Below are 20,385 nucleotides of genomic sequence, written 5' to 3'. Positions count from 1 at the left end.
AAAAACCATGACGGGTGCACAGAGCAGTATAAACCACTATCTTACGTATGAAGAACAGATTAATCCGGTTTATTTACTCTAATATATATAATATATTTTATCTCTTTTGATAGGCCTAAAATTTTTATCGGTGAGTCAGCTATTTGCGAATGCGAAACAAAAAGAGAAATCTTAACACTACAATCATTTTAACTTGACATTGTTTATTTAGATTTCGACTTAATGTCAGTTGTCAATGGATAATCAAAGTGCGAGAAAAGATTGTCCAAAATGGAAAATGAAATGGACTGCTGCTGATAAGTGGTAGTGTACAGTATATTCTTGGTTTAAGCAGATTTTCCTATCAACAATCGCTATTAAATTATCTGTGTTAAGTTACGTGTTTCATTGAAAAGTTTAAGTAAGAAAATGTTTGTTAATATTCGCCGTTGTGTCTCTAATGTGCCCTTTCCATTATTATGAAAATGTGTCAGCATTCATCAACAAATGGTGTAAAACGCGAGTGGTTAGTAGTCATGTAAAGGAGGTTAGAACTGTTGATGATAACTGAAAGTGGACTACTGGATTTAGATTAGTGTTTGTGCAGTGATTTAGTGTTTTAGTCTGGTAAAGGTGTTAATTCAGACTCAAAATGGCGGATCTCGAAGCTGTCCTGGCGGACGTCAGCTATTTGATGGCAATGGAAAAGTCTAAATGTACCCCAGCAGCCAGAGCAAGCAAAAAGATTGTTCTACCTGACCCAAGGTAATGTCTGAATGTCATGGATTGTCATTGACAGGGTCCACATTTATTTCTAACCAGAACTTGTGTTGTTTACAAAATAGTAGCAGGAAGTTAAGACAGTCATGATTCACCAATTAAATTGTGAATTACCTGTAATTATCAATGAGGTATGGTGAAAAATTAAATGATTTCACTTTCATTAAATTGTATTTAGTCTTTCAATTAAAATAAAATAGTTTTATATGCATAATAAAGTTCAATGCAAAAATTGTGTACTCATAAAAATTACACCTTAATGTAATTTCACTAATTAAGAGCTGTGATTTAGTAAACATAAAGATATTACGTAGAGGTATATTGTAACTAGCTTAAAGGTAGTAAGTGAAATATTAAACAATAAGGTACAAAAAGAAGAGTATCTACTTCCAAAGTCTCAACTACCTTAAATGAAAGTTTGTTTAAATTCAGTTAAGCAGTTAGTTTTAGGGTCTAGGTAGCTAACAAACTTATGTGATCATTTATAATAGAAAATGGAAAGAAAGGTTTATTAATACAAATTAATCAATAATAAAAATAGTACTGGTATTGACTTACTACATATATTGGTTTTATTGTAATAGTTAATTGTTTTAATATTATGGTTTAATTGAAATCCTAGCATTATTATCTACTAACTTTTGATGAAGATCTATAATGTCTAGTGTCACCTCTGATAGTAACATAACAATTATTGTAATGTATATCAAAAAAGCTATCAAAGATAGTATAAATTTAAAAATATGTAAAGATTTTTAGTTAGTTTCTTTGTTGCAGTGTACGAAGTGTTATGCACAAATATATGGAAAAGAAAAATGAAGTTAATTTTGACAAAATATTCAATCAAGTCTTAGGTAAGTAGACGTTTGAAGAGTAAAACACCTAATTGTTACCACTAACTATACCAATGGTTTTTACTAAAATGTGAGTGTTTATAGACCACAAGCCCATGAACAAAAAATACCTGTGAAATGACCCAACCTGAATTACGCTTAGAAGGCTGTTACTATATCTGAAAATAGCTCTGAGCACTATGCCGTCATTTCTGAGCGGTACATGTGAGTACGTGAGTGAATGGACTTTCTCAGGTACAATGGGGGAATTTCGACTAATTATTAATGTACGGCTTTGTTATAAGTGTATAGATGATTAAAAGTAAATGTCGAAAAACCTAGTGCCGTACAAAAGTGATGGTGCCGGAAGTCGGTGCAAATTTTTAATTCGACGACAGTTGCAGAAGCAATATAGGTCATTTATTACTGTACGGCATTTGTGTGATTCCTTTTGGACACATATACAGATACTTTACCCGTAAACGCCGTACATATTTCCAGCGGAGCGGTCGAAAGCCAAGGGTCGCAACATATGTCTGATTAGCATATAGGTGATGATGATATGAAACAACATAAAATTAAATGATCTTGAGAGTACTTCACAAATAGATAACATTTTCCAGCATGCCGTACATTTTTTGTGGAACACATAGGTGTATGGGGTAAATTACTTTCCTCAGAAAAGAGTCATTTTCCGGTGACTTTTATCTATACGGCAATAACACAGGTTATTAATACTTTAGACAATCTTCAATAAAAGATAAATGCCGTACACTTTCGATGGTCTGCTACCACCGCCTACCAATACAGGGCGTCCCAAAGTTATGGGAAATGAAGGGAAAGTACCTTAAATATCGTAGATAGGGTATTTTACTAAAAGAAGACTTTATGTTATTTTTAAAAGTTGTTAATTCTGCATTCAAAGATTTTTTTAAAATTACTTGCCTCGTCTGGGAATCGAACCGACTTAAATGTAAAAAAAAACACCCCTACTTTTATGATGCCAATCGAAAGAATGGCCAAAAACTAATAACTCTTCTTAAGTAACATAGTATTTTAAAAGAAAGTAACAGCGTGAATATATCTTTTTAATCAAATTAAAAACATTATTTATCGTATTCGGCCTAAAAAAATTCCCTACGAGTCTGTTACTTTAGAAAAGTTATTAGGTTTTGGCCATTCTTTCGATTGGCATCATAAAAGTAGGGGTGTTTTTTTTTAAATTTAAGCCGGTTCGATTTCCAGACGAGGCAAGTAGTTTTAAAAAATCTTTGAATGCAGAATTACTAACTTTTAAAAATAACATAAAGTCTTCTTTTAGTAAAATACCCTATCTGCGATATTTAAGGTACTTTCCCTTCATGTCTCATAACTTTGGGTCGCCCTGTATTATATTTTTATTTTTGTTAAAAATATTTTTCCTTTACCTCTCTCTGCTGGTACGATAAGGCTGTAAATATACTTTACAGCCTTATGGTAGTATAATCAGATATGTACAGTTATTTAATGACCTTAAGGGACACCTCAAACGTCGTCGAAGTTTTTATCAGCTGTAAAGAATAATCTGGAGTAAAATGTACGGCATCTGGTTTTTTTTGTTTATTTATATTTGTTACATATAAAATAACAATAATCTTTGAAAATATTACTCCCCATATTACTCTAGGAGCATTTGAAAAGTCATCTAAATTTCATATATTTTGTATCATAATATTTTTATTTGTTACCATTTATAATGAACGGTTATAATGTACAACGGTAATATTTAGTAACATTATGTAAAAAAAGAAGTTGCCGTACATTATTCTCTGATCTTACAGCAGTAAGAACTTGGTAAATCCTGAAATTTCGATAAATATTTAATTACACAAATATTAACTATAATATTTGGACGGCATAATTATAAAACATTATTGTCCGTGTTAAATAATATTTTGAACATGTTGCCGTACATTTTACAATGACCTTAGGGTATATGGGTGTAGGGGTAGGGTTCCGACCCTTGGCTTTCGACCGCTGCGCTGGAAATATGTACGGCGTTTACGGGTAAAGTATCTGTATATGTGTCCAAAAGGAATCACACAAATGCCGTACAGTAATAAATGACCTATATTGCTTCTGCAACTGTCGTCGAATTAAAAATTTGCACCGACTTCCGGCACCATCACTTTTGTACGGCACTAGGTTTTTCGACATTTATTTTTAATCATCTATACACTTATAACAAAGCCGTACATTAATAATTAGTCGAAATTCCCCCATTGTACCTGAGAAAGTCCATTCACTCACGTACTCACATGTACCGCTCAGAAATGACGGCATAGTGCTCAGAGCTATTTTCAGATATAGTAACAGCCTTCTAAGCGTAATTCAGGTTGGGTCATTTCACAGGTATTTTTTGTTCATGGGCTTGTGGTCTATTATGACAACAATATGTGTAAAAGACAAAAAAAAATTTGATTGCATACTATATAAATCAGTAATGAATATCAATATTTTATCAAAGATTTAATGTGGTTCGTATATCAGGAGTGATGATTATCTTAATAGGATAGGTTCAGGGCCTGATACACCGTTAGGCTAATTAGGCTGCAGCCTAGGGCGCGACGATCTAGGGGGGGGAAACGTTTGGTTTCTTATGGAAACTGCATTAACTAGACGACAGTAAATTCATTAGAAGCAAAGCAGTAAAAACAACTACAAAAGTTTAAACTTTCATGATTTTTGTCGTATAACGCGTGAAGTGCTTTTTTGTGTTTGTAGGGGCGCATCCTGATAAATAGCCTAGAGCGGTCAGAACTCTTCAGAATCAGTGTCTGGATAGGTTACATGATTTCATTCATGAATTAGTAAATATGTGTTCATTGTTGTTGAATAAACTGTACATTTAACAATTTACATACATCACTATTTACCTTAAGTGGCTCAACTCGTCACTAGTACGTCATATTTTATTATATGTATGTTATTTACGTAAAAACTTTACAATGCTATTTTTTATGTAACTGTTGAAAAATTTTAGTTGTTAAACTAAAGTTATGAATAAATTATGAGATAGATGTTAGTAAGAAAAAGTTATAAAGAAGAATTTGTAACAGGTGGTATGTATAAGATCAGTATAATCTATAACAATAAATACCTATATATTTTAATTATAATTAATGTTAGTTACACATAACATCAAAAAACACGCGAATGCATTCGAGTGCGGTATTAAAAGTTGTGTGCTGGTAAATTGTGAGATCTACCACTAGTTTTAGTAAACTCCGCGTACTAGATACGCTTTTTGATAAATTCCGTGATGCCTGGATATGTATTTAGTATTACAAAAACATAACAAAAATTGATACAGTTTATATTTAAATAAAAAGTGCAGTTCTTATTTGTTCGATTTTTTATTTTGTAAATCTTGGCAAATAATGGATTTACATTTACATTATACTGTAAAAGCTCTATATCATTGAAACAGCTTATGGTTAAACGGATTGGGTTGTGTTCTCTGCATGTTTAGCTACAAGAAATAAAATAAAATAGCTTATACCAATATTTTAACTACATATTCAAAAGAGGCGCGAATCACAAAGATAGGTTCTCTAGTAATACGCATAAGAAGCACGTTTTGCATAATTTGTAGTCTGTTCATAAACATCACAAAACTATAATATACACACTGGGATTCAATTGAAGGCCAAGGCCCGTGAAGGTCCATAATGATTGCGTAGGCACGGTTCCCGATTATTGCCGTCTTACAATGGCTTACCCTCAAATAAAAGGAACGTATGGCAACAAGGATATATTTAGTTAGACTAGTTTTTCTTTTCAAGTTTCTTTGTCCTATCACAGAGGAATAACGGAGTTAACTATAGATTAATTTCGTCGTAAAATGTTAGAAAATAAATCTATAAAGTCGAGATGGTGAAAGTTGCATTTTAAATGTAATTATACTTACTAATTATATTTAAATGGAAATTAAACGGAAGGCATTAAAAAAAACTGCATAAGATTTTTTATAGTGGTATGTTTTGATAGTTTATTATTATGTGATGGCTGTGGTCGAACACATAAGTTCCTCATGAAGTAAGAATTCGTGTAAAACGATCACGTCTGCCCTTTCAAGATCGAAAATAATGCGTCCATACAAAAAACGGTTTAAATATATTAAACACAAAGATGTAATTCCATTTCAAATAGTTTCACGTGGCTGTTAGTATTCTTTGTACACTAACTAAGCGCCGCTTAAATATTTATGCTCGTTGTAAGCGTCCTTTCTCAAAGTTCTCGTAATATTTTGCGCGAGGCTGAGTCATTATTACTAAACCACTTAGTTTATGATCCGTTGAAACATAGCCACGGTGTAAGCGTCTCCTCTGGGATAAAATACGTCTGCAAAATTTTAACACTAACTTCAGCGTACGTGCTTAAATTAATGAGAAAGTCTTTAAGTATTAAGTTAATATGCTTTATTGAACAGTCTTATGTTTTGCCACTGACGCCTTTTAAATCCTGCTAAAGACAATCCTTCGTTATCGCTTAGAAAATGACATCTTCAATAATTAGTCGTTCTGTTGATTTGCACATTTAAATAGTTCAATTTGAAGAAAAAACTGTTTCAGAATTTCGTTATCTTTTCGGTCACGTCAATATAATATTATAAAAATATTCGATTTTTTTTCGCTCATAAAGGAATGTTGTTGCTTTTTAAAGATTATTATTAGTATTGTTATTAAGCCTTTATTGATGACACCCAGTCTAATATATAAACACTTATTTAAGTTACATAATCTAACTAAATATGACCCGTTTTTGGTAATCATCGTGTCACATAGGCCTCTTCGAGCTGCTTCCAAGTCTTTTCTGATGTTAGCTCTTTTTGTCCAAGTTGTGCCTTCTATTCTCTTTATATCGTCTACACATTTCTTGCTCTGTCTTTTAAAGATTAACTTTATTCAAATTAGTGGTACTTTTAGGTTAATTAATTAATAGTCTGTTTAAGTTTGTGTGACAGACTTATATTATCAGTATACTCTTAGGCGAGTTATAAACGCAATTTACGGTTCGCTTCCACTTGCAGTAAATAACTTTATCGAGGGCTGGGCGCTCGCTGTGTACCTAAGTATCTAGGTGTTTTTACTTACTGAGTTTTCATTCTGTAACGGCTGCAACTTTTTCATATTACATTTAGATTGCTTAGCGTATTTTGCTTTATGTACTGTACATAATGAGTACTTTTTTTGTCAGCAACAACTTTTTCAAATTGATATCTGTTGAACATATCAGATATTCTGATAAACGCGAATTTATTACACGAGTCGCTTACCATAACTGTTTAACATCCGTTGAAAGAATTTTGTAGTATTCACGTAAATGTAAAAAAAACACGCAGTAAATTAGAAAAGTTTTGATATAATTAAAGTGCAAAAGTGTATTCTATTAAAGTATGGGACTTGTCTTCGGAAAAAGCTGTTATTGTAGCTTTTAAAAGTCCTTACTCATAATCGCAATATTTGTACTTAGTATTATACATGATGTATAACAATGTATTATTTTAAAGCACTGTTGGTCGAACGAAAGGTCTTAACCCAGTAGACCTTTCGAATTATGGCTGTGTACCAATGCACTTTTCTTTCTATGGGCAAAATTAACACGCTCTTACGCTTAAAGATAACATCGCGAGGGAACCAGGACGGTGTGTCAGTCACAGTAGGCTGATCACCTACTTGTCTATTGAAAAAATATCACGAAACAGATACAGAAATCTAAGGGGAAGACCTACCTATAAGATGAAGCGGCTCTGTTTTTTTTTTATAAAACTTGTTTTTTGAAAATTGTAAGATATTGTGACTCAACAAAAGTATTTTAGTCGTGTCATAATTGCAGGAATATCTCTGATTTAATAAATGAATCACTTTGCGCGTATCGATAAAAATAATACGCGAATGTAAATACGGATTTCACCTGAAAGCTGAAGTTTTGTAGCACGTATTTATTTACATGAATTGTGCGGACATAATAAGTCCCGAGGACCGATATCATGATGACCCTTGATGACTCGTAAATGTACAGTTTCGTCGTGTTTTGTATGATATAAGATACAATCGTAACGGTCTTCCGACTAACCTTAAAATGGTGTTTCGGGAATTCGGCTGTGTAACTGTTCACAAACGCACACTAAGCATTAAAATATTTTTTTATAAATGACAAACTAATTAATGTATAATGATGGAGTTACTTTGAACTAACAATAAGTGACATGACTTCATTGAATTTTTTTCTTACTGGACTATAAATTAGTTTAGTATTCATACGTTATAATAGTTATTACATAAATTTATATCAGATTTTTCTGAAATAAAGTACGTATACAGCCCAATTAAATAAAAATACAATATACATCCAGTAATCAGATAATACTGTAACTTTATATTCGTCAAAGATTTCCCATTTAAAGATCAATGTCTCGAGGTTAGGTCCTTCGCCCGTGATGTCAGAACTAAAGAAAAGCCCGGCCGGCAGCCATTCGTCATTAGACTGCTTACTTTTAATTAAAAACCTCTACTATGTATCCTTGTGCGGTTTCACACATCTCGCAATGAACTCATTTCATATTTTGTTTCAGGTTATTTATTATTTAAGGAATTCTGTGAACAAACGTCAGAAGAACCAGTGCCACAATTAAAGTTTTACGAGGAGGTAATAAATAGTTTTTATACAAATGAACTTTACCTTTGAATCCATGTTTATTTGTATATTTTTCAAAGATTTTCATAGAGACTCAGTCTGATCGAATTGTTGCAGATCAAATTATATGAAAAGCAAGAATGCGTGGAGGAGAGGCGGCGGATCGCAAGAGACATTTACGATAATTTTATTATGAAAGAACTCCTTGCTCATTCCCACGTAAGTATAATAGCTGGATATAACTCACTTTGTTATTATTAAATTTGCAAGTGAGATTTACGAGTTGTTTGAAGTATTGGAAGGGCAAATAATATTTGTTTTCTAAATATTGTAACTGGAGTATTTTTGGTTTTGGTATCTACTAGTAACTACTAATAAGTCTTTGAACTCGTAATAAACTAATCAATTTACTACGTAACATCATTATCTATCTAATGTCTCCTAAATAAAACTAAATTACATTGACATGTGATTTGTTCGTTAAAATAGAGATTGCGATTGGCTTCTAAAGTCTTTAACTAACTTTGAATGAGACTTTAAGTACATACTTTTGGCGTCGTTCCAAGAGAATGCCACACAATGCTTTAATCCTAATCGTCATGGATTTTATATTATCGTATCGCATCCGAGCAAATCTGATTGTCTTAAATGCGCAATTCTATCAACGACACCGGCTCTTGATACATAGTTGTCTTCATTAAGATTAAACGGAATGCACTAACACACTTTAAAAAGATAAATCGTCATGGAATGCTTTAACTGAGCGATAATATTACTGATATTATTAATATTTATTGGAAGCTAACGCTCTAAGCCTTCTTTATAGTGAGAGTACGACATCGACATTGAAAATAGAAGTAGAAAATATATCTGCTTTTGAGTGTCCCGTCAGGTAATGAAGCAGCCATAGTTTGCGTTTGCTGTTTATCAACACGGGCGAATAAAGTACCTCTATAAATTCCCTTCGACGCGACCTAATTCCGCTTAAAGATACCGTTAAAAGTGTAGAAGCTCCTTGAATAAATTGAAGAATTCGAACGTCTCCCTCGCTTTGTTTCCCTTCCCACCCGGAGCGGTGCTGCCAGACCTTTTAGCAATTTCAGCATTGCATATACAAATCGATTTGTTGATTTAGATTATCCAACTGTTTATTTCCAGGATTATTCTAAAGAGTGTGTAGCGCATGTACAGAAATATCTATTGAAACACGAAGTACCACCGAACCTATTTGAGGTAAATATTTTCCCTCGAGGTTATTTTTCCTCTGTTCGATGTTGCATATAACAGTTTGCATTTTTCAGCCATACATTGAAGAGATATTTCAACATTTAAGAGGCGAGCCATTCAAAAGTTTTCTGGAAAGGTATGCATTCATTTCAATTTTCATTTATTTCAGTTAATATTTTTAATAATATTTCATTAAATATAGTGACCGAAGTGTTTTACACTATAGATAAATTCCTAGTATTTATTGTTTTACCTATAAAAATCGGAGTATAAAATGTTTTTAGTTTTCTAGTTGACAATTTGAAATTGATTTCATCTATGTTTCGCAGCGACAAATACACGAGGTTTTGCCAATGGAAGAATTTAGAGCTGAACATACAACTGACGATGAATGACTTCAGCGTACATCGCATTATCGGCCGAGGAGGCTTCGGCGAAGTAAGCAAATTATCACGTACCGTTTGTTTGAGCTATGAGATTATCATGTGACGACACCGACACGAAGTAGTTAATAGTGTAAATTTGATCATCAAATATTTTTAGGTTTAAATATTAACTATTTTTAAATATATGCTACGCTTCAATTATATAACGACTGTTTTAAGTCAGAAAGACACAAGAAAAAAATATTAAAAAGGTATAATCGTCCTCTGACTTTCGTTACGAGAACATTAAATATCCTAAATATTTATTAGTTTGTTTATATTACATCGGTCAAAAAGTATAATGTTAATAAGGAATACCTACACAGTTCTAAGAAGTGTTTTTGTACAAAGGTGTACGGATGCAGGAAAGCTGACACAGGAAAAATGTACGCAATGAAATGTCTCGACAAGAAACGTATAAAGATGAAGCAAGGTGAAACCCTCGCGCTCAACGAGCGAATTATGCTCTCTCTAGTCAGTACCGGGGTGAGTTCGTCAATGCTTTTTTACATTCAATTAACAATTCACTAATACATTATTTGACAATACGTGGGGTGAAAGGTATTCCGAAATATTTACATAATTATACAAAAGTGCCACACCCTTTTTTCTAATACGATTAGGAAAGAGTATGCATTGAACTATTGAACTTTGGCATGTAAATGCTAAAATGTGTTTTCGCTAGTCGATAATGCATTTAGCGAACTCGAGCGAAATGATCGCTAATTTGAATCTCCTCTCAGTCGTTAACACTTTATATTAATTACATTTAATCATCAAATAAAACGGAGACTGCTCAGAAAACAATCTCTTAAAAGATATCTTTAATAAGGACTGAATAACGTTATATATAAGGGCTTACATGCGATAGAAATATGATATAAAAATTATGTAGTAGACTCGACTGCTTACAATCCAGCGTCCGTTTAAATTAATAGAATCAATCGACTCGAACGCCCACAAATAAACTACACTAAATATTAGTAATTGTAGAGAGGACAAACACATTTGTATTCGAAGGATTAAGTTACATTCAGAGTCATAATAACGGGAATTATTTTACAACATATCTTGTTTGTCTATATGTTATTAAGTAATAGTTAGTTAATGTATATGTAAGTTAGTTTAGTATTTTTACAACGATTAATAACACAATGTATTGCTTAAACTTACAAACTTGGTTTTTGCAATTATTAAAATCGGTTCTAAAATTATTTCAGTTTTCTGGACATTCATAACTACATATTATATACAGAGTTTTTAATCAAATTGAAACATGTGTCTTGTTTTTATTACGCAAGTAAATTTCTATTAAAATAGTCTAAATTCACTTTTGTCGTGAAGCTCTGGGATTCACAGTAAACATGCTTAGTTATTTTTATTACACTATCATTTTGGATGTTTATGGTGAGGCCAGCGATTTTTCCTTCTTTATGATCATGTATGCCTTGGTATGGTAAACAATGTTTTCGCGTAAAAATAGAGTGGCTTTACCACATTTCCCATGTTCGTAAATATTCATTTGTCTTCAGATATATTTCATATAATATTTTTAGCCTTTATTCTCGTCCGATAAATTGTAACTACAGTTTGCGAATTAATAAAATCTAATTTGTACTAACATAACAACTATGTCTCAATCGTTCAATTTCACTCGAACAACATGTAATTTGGACGAATATTATTATTTTCATTGTATAAATAACGACGTTGTATACTTTTTATCATAGTCAGACGCAGACAAAGTCAGCTCTAGTCAAATTGTTTATTTTTCGAAAATCATATATTACGTAAGGCAGAGAGAGATTCACCAACCCAACGCACATTATCAACTACCGAGTTTAGCATAATTAAGTGATTGTAATCGGATTGCGAATGTGGGTTATTATCAATATTGATAACGGCCACTTTGATTCAGGACAATGCCTGTATATAATATATATAGGTAATAAGCGATATTGCATCGGGGACAAACGATATCCAGCCAATTGGACTGAAACGAATTGGCTCGCCCTCAATTTGTCGACGGGCTCCAATCCGCTTCCGCTGCATTTTGTTTTATAATCCCAATTGATTCTTTCCCTGTCATTCAAATACGGGAAGTCCGATTTAATAGATTATACATATTCATCTCAATCTTATTCGCATTTCGACCCTGTAAGAGTTAGCGGCTCGCATCCTTGCCTAAAAGCCTTGCCGTAACTTTAACAAGGTCGCCGGTGTTCGGTCTTAGCGAAGGTAGATCGCTCCATTTCTGTGTAATATTTATGTAGAGTTTCGACGTGACGTTTTCTCGAGCTCGTTTGGAAGTTCTATCGTTTGATAATAAACGATTTAGTTTTATGTTAGGGGCTAACGAAATTCGACTTTTACGGTTGTCCGATATTACGGCGTTTATGCCTAAGCACTTTCATATACTCGGGCGACGCGATAAAAACGCTGTAAACCTCCTCCGTTTTATAGAAATCTCGGGAGAGTTCGATAAATTAGATATTAATCGCTTATTGCAACCCGTGGATTGCAATTACGGAGTAAACGTATCGGAGAGTATTAGATGTAGTTAAATTTTAATGGATATCAGCTCATTCGGACGGACGACTGAGCTTATCTTTTATGAGCAGTCGTCTGGTTGGTCGGCGCCGCCTCGTCTGCCCCTGTCCTACAAAATAACACTGAGGAGAATCTTGTTTCGGACACGCCTTGTCTAGGTGTAACATCAGCATTTGGCATACGGAGGTGTATTGATAAGTAAATCCATCCTATTTCAGTATATTGTATCTATTAACGTTAACGTTGTGGGCCCTGCTTCCTTTATTCATAATGCTACGTAATTCATACGCGTCGTACTGGTAATTCTGTTGAAGAAGTATTTAATGTGGTTCAATATAATTGTTAGTATTGATATGACAGAAGTTGTTATTACGATTTCTATATTAATTTGACTATTGATGTGTGACGTCCAGCAACCTTTTGTTCTCATAGGTGATCTCCTACGGTCCACGTTTTGATCTATCAAAGTATATTTATCTTATTTATTTATTTACACTTCATTACAATATAAAAATTTAACATAATTAAATGTAAAGGAGGGCAACTAAAATCAAATCAAATCAAAATACGTTTGTTCAGTTTAGATGCGTCTTAACGCATGCTTAGATATTAATGTCAAAAACGTTTACAAAATTCGCGAAAGAGCAAGACTACGCCATCCGTTCGCAAAATTACCAGGAGGCCTTGTTCTGAGAGGAACGGGCAAGAAACTCAGCCAGTTTTATCCTCCCTCTACATTACAATTATTCAAAGGAAAATGTTGATGAAACTGGCGGCCTTATCGCTTTCTAGCAATCTCTTCCAGGCAACCACTGTGAGAAAATAAAATATATAGCTAAGCAAATCGTGACGAACCGACAAGCCCGTACGTAATAAAGCCAGCAATAGTGTACTCACATGAATCACATGGCCGATGGCTGTGCGGGCCAAACAAAAGGGGACGCATTCGTAACAAAACATAATTATCGCTTCCGCTTTTCCTACCTACTGATGTTTATTAGTTGGCGCTATTTTAGCACTATTTACATTTTTGCCATTTCAGTTAAATATCTAAATATACGTCAATGCAAGCTGCAAACACTTATTTAAAAATGAATGTGTGATTTTTCAATTTATTTTTCTTTAAGATGGAAAAAATCCTTCCCAACATAATGCCGGTAACTAGCTAAAAATAAAAATTGATAGCAAAGCAAAACGTGCAAAATAAAATTCGATTATTCGATCGTGTTCCTAAAATTTTAGTGATTTACAGTCAAATTTCGGCCAAATCCGCCAATTCAAATATACAGTCCGACCGATTTTACTCGTCCACTGTAAATGAAATGTTTGACAAGGCGCATATATGTATCGAATAAGTAATAGAATAAATAAAGGATCCATTGAACTCGCATTGAATAAACATCAAAGAAATATTCTCGTTCGCCCGATCATTCCATACGATCGAGAAGATCTCGTCTCGTGTACAAAGAGTTTGCTCACGCGTAGGAAAATAAACACAAAAGGAAGTTTGAAATTTCCCAACGGCGACGAGTGACGTCACCCGGTCAGAAGATTCGCCCGATATTCTATAGATCAGGATGTGGCTCAATTTATCCTCGTCGTGGTTGAAGCTAAAAATTCTAAGTGCGGTGCTACATGTGCATACAGATAGCAGAAACAATAGCATTGCTAGTTATTCAAATTTATAACATTGCTTACGTTCTTTCAGCGAGGGTCCAAAAAGGTATTATTTTTGGCAGTAGTCGCGTTGTCAAAAAGCAATACCTACATACTCTCTATAGGAATAACATTTTGCTTGTACTAAGCAGGTAATATAAAAAAACTATGGCTTTTTACGACACACAGGAAGTTTAATCTATAGCACTGTATGTAAAAGTCGTAACAATGAAATTGTCGCCTTAAATTCAGTGCATTCGTAATTCGCGTTACAGGTGGACTGCCCATTCATAGTGTGTATGACGTACGCCTTCCATACACCCGACAAGCTTTGCTTCATATTGGATCTCATGAATGGCGGAGATCTTCATTATCACCTGTCGCAGCACGGCGTCTTCAATGAGGCTGAAATGAAGTTTTACGCCGCTGAAGTTATATTAGGTATGATTTTACAAGTTCCTCGCGACTTCATGAGATTGGTTACAGGTCTGAAGCTGTAATAAAGTCTAAGCACCGCAAAGAAGACCGTGTATCATACTCAGACCTGGTTAGAACACATGCAATCGTGTATATCGGTATTGCCAGAAATTTATAACCTTATACAACTTGTAGTAAAATTCGTCATAATAGATAAAAAATCTTTAAAGCTGTTTAAATACCTAACTGGAAAATTTAGCGTCACCAGAGCTAATTAGGTATTTTTTATCAGAGGTAATAGTTTTAACGTTAGATTACTGTGTGTTAGGTGTAGCGTATAATGCTTTAAAAATACAAAATGAAGAGGAAAAATAGTTTAAACGATCGCAGAATCAACATCTGTATCCTAAATGACGTAAGCGTCATTTCGATTATAAAAGATGAATCCGTATCAAAACGAAAGTCATAACGATATCATAAATAGCCGGTTCAAAAATAGTCCGTGATGGTTTGTTTAAAACCGTAGCAAGTGGAACGTGTTGCCATTAATATTAACGGGGACTCGGGATGCAAGTACCCGATTGCTTCGGTTAACCGCTGAGACAAAAGCGTTTCCAATAAATGCTACGTTTTTCGTTTTAAAACATACTCACGTACCGTTCCACTGCAATTGAGCTGTATAAATGTTTATGAAATGAATTGTAACTTGGTAACGTTTTTTAGAGGTTTATCGTCATCAATTGACATTAAAATGAAGAAGAAATGTGGTTGTTATTTGTGATATGGAAAATTTGCATAATTTTCATTCACGTTTAGAAAATATAAAGCAACTATAATTGAATATTACCAGGATTGGAGCATATGCACAAACGTCACATCGTGTACAGAGATTTGAAGCCTGCGAACATCTTACTGGATGAACACGGTCACGTCAGGATATCGGACTTGGGTCTCGCCTGTGATTTCTCCAAGAAGAAACCTCACGCTAGCGTGTAAGTAAAAATATCGTCTAGATTGGTTTAGCAATAGCCAGTCCTATGTGGCTCGGATTCTAGAGAGATCGGGTCGGTCTGTTCTAGTTGATTTTAATTTAAAAAAAATAAAGAGTAATTAATATTAACTTCCCACTTGGGAGTCTCAGAGAATGACCAGGATCGTCTAAATACTGCGGCTACTTTTTCTAAAAGAGTGAAATAAAAATTTCAGAGGAACCCACGGCTACATGGCGCCCGAAGTGCTGTCCAAGGGCACGGGCTACGACTCGTCGGCAGACTGGTTCAGTTTCGGGTGCATGCTTTACAAACTGCTCAAAGGCCACTCGCCCTTCCGCCAACACAAGACCAAGGACAAACACGAGATCGATCGGATGACCTTGACCATGGTAAATATAAGATTACTGTTACATCTTTCGTATCTGCTATTTTAAAGTTATTCTATTAATTCTACTTTGTACCTTTAATCAATTAAATTTAAATTACCCCCGAATTATTGCGTACATAAAATAATCTGTGGCACTACAATATTTTTAGGTCTGGGCCTCAGATTTCTGTTTCATGATCATTTGTCAATCTAATAGGCAAGTAGGTGATCGGGCTCCTGTGCTTGACACACGCCGTCGACTTTTTGGGTCTAATGCCGGGGTTTCCTCACGATGTTTTCCTTCACCGTTCGAGCGAATGTTAAATGCGCACATAGAAAGAAGGTCCATTGATGCACAGCCGAGGATCGAATCTACGACCTCGGCGGTGAGAGTCTTACGCCGAACCTCTAGGCCGACACTGCGTACATAGAACGGGTTATTAAATAATGATATCAGTGATGGCGTTATCTTCTCAATAGCACAGTTAATCATATTCACCGTGATCTATGTAAATCGCCGTGTTCTGCGCTCAAGTTTAATCTCGGGTCAACTGAGAGGTCGAATCTCGAAGTGGGTCGATCGACGTCATTGCTATTTTGTAATGTATATTGAATTTCAATGTTTTCCGTCATTTGAACCGATCAATAATTGTAATTGACGTCATAGATAACTTTTTAATCGCTAAATTAATAATTATCAGTAATTCTATGAAAAAATATGTACTGTTAATACGTTTGACGCGATACTTTTGAGTGTTGTTTGAGGATTTTTTTATATATTTTACTGAATATGCTTATTTTGTGACGCAACAGAATGAATCCTCATTTTATTTGCAAAGTAATTTATGAAAAAACCCCTTTAAATAGTCGAAGACCACTTTTGCCATCTTCCAAAATTATTCAAGGAATAATTGAAGTCGCAACAGTGAACGATGTCGATGAAAATGAAAATTCCTATTTATAGCATTAAGTTTCGATTGATTTGATTAAATCATGTTAGCGTTAGAAATATAATGTTCACCAGAACGTGGAACTGCCGGAGTCCTTCAGCCCGAGTCTGAAGAGTCTGCTCGAAGGTCTGCTGCAGAGGGACATCAACAAGAGACTCGGCTGCAAGGGCAAAGGGTGAGTCTTTGTCACTGGGTCATGTATATTTCAAAAAATAATTATAACTATTCAGACATACAAATCCTTTTGAAGTGAAACTTCTTTAGGCGCATAAGGGGTAAATTTTTACGGATGAAACGTCACGAAAATGTGCAGCGTTTTTATCGAAGAAAAGGGATAGAGCGATTGAGACCGCTTGAGAGAGAGTGAGAAGGACAAATTACCTTATAGTAATTCTATTTTTAAAATTATAGTTTCGTAATTTATGAAATATTAGTATTTTATATTTTATTGTAATCTCAAATGACGAATTGTAAATTAAAATTCCACGTGTTTTTATAAGAAGTTTTTTTTATTTGTTTTAGTTTTCGACAGTTAATATTTTTTTTAATTTTATTTAATTAACGGATCGATCGTCGCATTAAAGTTCACAATCAATGACAACGACACCGCACACAAAATAAATATTAATAAACCTGGCGATCCTTAATAACCGGTCACAGGGCGGACGAAGTGAAGGAGCACGTGTTCTTCGCCGGAATCGATTGGCAACAAGTGTACCACCAGAAATACACTCCGCCCCTCATCCCGCCCAGGGGCGAGGTCAACGCCGCCGACGCCTTCGACATCGGCAGCTTCGACGAGGAGGACACGAAGGGAATCAAGGTATCGTCTTTAAATATTGAGCAAATTGTCAGTCGTTTAGTTCGACGATCGAATGGGCCGAGTGTAGTTTTATGAATATATAAATTTCAGCTCACCGAATCGGACCAAGCGCAGTACAAGGACTTTCCCCTGGTCATATCCGAACGCTGGCAGAGCGAAGTGGCCGAGACGGTGTTCGAAACCGTCAACCAGGAGGCCGATAAAATGGAGATGAAGAAGAAATCCAAGCAGAAACAGAAGTTCGACGCCGACGAGAAAGGTTCGCGTGCGCAGGGGCTTATTCGTCCGTGAATTTCAATTCGAGTAAATTCTGTTCACGATTTCAGAATCCGACTGCATACTCCACGGCTACATCAAGAAGCTGGGCGGCCCCTTCGCCAGCGCCTGGCAGACTCGATACGCCAAACTGTACCCTAATCGCCTCGAGCTGCACCTGGAGAACAGCGCTAAGCCGGAAATGATTCTGCTGGACATAGTCGAGGAGGTCTCCTCCGACCTCGTCTCCGTGAAGGGAGAGCAGTGCATCGTGCTCAGGACCAGAAACGACACGAAGATCGTGCTCACCAACACGGTGAGCTCGACGCTCGCCCGAATCGCGCTCTCGATTGTGGGAATAGTTTTTCACTATAATTTTAAATTGCAGGACGAAATCGGTCTGAAGGAATGGGCGACTTCGCTCCGCTCCGCCCACAAGTGCTCCCAGGAGCTGCTCGCCTCGATGGCGAAGAAGGCCGGCAAGATATACGGCACCGACGGGGCGAAAGAGCCGGCCTCGGGGCGGCCCCCTCCGGCGGCGTCGCCGGCCCTCGCGAGGGCCCCCAACGGGAACAACTAGCACGAGCTTCCCGCGCCCAACAAGGGCGCGAAGATGTTCCGCCGCTCCAAGAGCGCCGCCCAACTCATCAAGTGAGCCGACCCTCGGCTCGTCTCCGAAAGTGTGGAGTGAAAGTTGGGCCTCGGAGCTCCGAACCAGTGACAATTAGAACTGCCAATTTTGACTAAGAATGCGGCGCGGGCGCATTTTTACGTCGGACGAATCGTGTGATCTTTTCGATAATTTCGTATTCGTTTGCCCGGACTCGAAACTCTGTAACTACTGTGACTTTCTGGATGTCGTATTAACTATGTGGGTAGGGTTAGGCGTCGTAAAGTTAAATATGAACGGTCGACGCGACGTCGATCGGTCAATCGGACGTAGCGTTTACGTGTTTTGTGCAATAGATCGATCCTATTAGTGACGAACGATTAGAATTACGCTGCGTATTAAATATTACATTCGGATTAGGACTCTCGCACGTAGAGTATCGTCGTAGATTAAATTACTCAATTTATTTTATATCGACCGGCTCTCTCTCTCGGCGCGAGTGATTCGTGAATAAAAAGTTCCTTTTGATGAAATACATTATACAGCACTGTCCTATTTATTATTTTTAATTTGTACTTAAAATTTCCATTCGGGTCGACGCTCGCTACGTGTTTAAGTTTCGTCGTTATTTATTTACATAGATTTGACGTAAGTAGGCGTAACTTTTTCTATTCGTACAGATACAGGCAATAATCTTCTAACGATCTTTCGAACCGTTCACCGTTTACGGGATCGACCGACTCTTTTCGACCGTTTCCTTCGTGTCCCGCGGAACTCGACCGCGACTCGATCGCATCGCGACGAACGGTTCTAACTGATGCAGATTTAGTTCGACGGTTTCTCTCACTATCGAGAGCGTTATGATGTATATATTTATTATTTAATCGTTTTAACTTGCTCTTTTCTATATTTATAAACGATGTGAGTCAGTTCGTGTAAAGGTTTGCATTTGTAACGGGAAGTGTGCTCACTGCTACTTAACATAATGAAATAGAAATAGATGTACACCAGTGGGCCAATCTTACGACACCGATACGATGGTCTTTTAGAGGTAAATGATACTCGAGAGGAAACTTCGACGCGAGTCGGAATAAAAATGAAACGTAGCTAGTTTTGAGAGGTTCGTCTTTAGTGGTAGCTCATAAATACCTTTTTAGTCCCCTCCTGCCTTTCTCAATTGTAATGTATTGCTTATATTACAAAGCTGAGAACAGATTTTAAAAGAACAGTTTTATACAGTTAACAATGTACCCGTTACTGTGGTATAGTATTTCTATTCTTTGTACATTTTCAAATTTGTTATTAGAGAGTTAACGAAGTAACTAAATAGAATAGAATTAGATTCTAGTCAATTAAATGTACGATACTGAAACCGTTGGATTAGGGTGAAATTTAAGTATAGTGGTGAACGTGTAAGCAGTATTATAGGTTAGTTGAATTGTCAGCCCGTTGTGATAATTTTTCATATTCTATGGACACTTCCTAGTCGTTTACGTACAGTTTGCTTATAAAATTTAATATGAATCGATTTTTTTCATAAAAATTTGTAACAATGTAAATACTGCAATAATTCTTTACATTCCTAGATCACAAATGTGTACGAGCAATAGAAATGAATTTACTTTGGAGTCTTGTGCGAGTGCACTCGGTCGGGGCGAAGGGCTAAATCTGCATCAGACGTCGAGTCGTCGTAGACACCTCTGTTAGATATTTTTATTGTGAACCTACATTATATGTAGTAAATTGTTTATTTAATCAATCTGTTGTTTTACTGTCGCGCTACCTTTGTTCTTCATAGATGTGTTCTCTAATCTACAAAAATATTTTTCGATGTCACTATGAA

General features: G+C 35.6%; 1 protein-coding gene across 2 annotated transcripts; it reads left to right on the top strand.

The window, feature by feature from the left end:
- Nucleotides 1-229: 229 nt before the first annotated feature.
- Nucleotides 230-20,301, top strand: LOC125053612 (G protein-coupled receptor kinase 1). Of its 2 annotated transcripts, none has more exons than XM_047655039.1 (16): nucleotides 230-744; nucleotides 1,537-1,613; nucleotides 8,209-8,282; nucleotides 8,388-8,489; nucleotides 9,429-9,503; nucleotides 9,572-9,633; nucleotides 9,827-9,935; nucleotides 10,274-10,408; nucleotides 14,404-14,569; nucleotides 15,396-15,537; nucleotides 15,752-15,926; nucleotides 16,911-17,029; nucleotides 17,515-17,677; nucleotides 17,768-17,936; nucleotides 18,004-18,248; nucleotides 18,321-20,301. In XM_047655039.1, the coding sequence occupies exons 1-16, from the start codon at nucleotides 632-634 to the stop codon at nucleotides 18,510-18,512; spliced, it is 2,118 nt and encodes a 705-aa protein (XP_047510995.1). In that variant the 5' UTR covers nucleotides 230-631; the 3' UTR covers nucleotides 18,513-20,301. The 2 variants fall into 2 exon arrangements, with proteins under 2 accessions (XP_047510995.1, XP_047510996.1); XM_047655040.1 differs by having other exon boundaries at nucleotides 231-744; nucleotides 16,929-17,029.
- The last annotated feature ends 84 nt before the right edge of the window (nucleotides 20,302-20,385 follow it).

The sequence above is a fragment of the Pieris napi genome, chromosome 11, assembly GCF_905475465.1.
Source record: "Pieris napi chromosome 11, ilPieNapi1.2, whole genome shotgun sequence".
NCBI lineage: Eukaryota > Metazoa > Arthropoda > Insecta > Lepidoptera > Pieridae > Pieris > Pieris napi.
The sequence above is the reverse complement of the archived record's forward strand: the minus strand, read 5'-3'. Positions and strand labels throughout refer to the sequence as shown.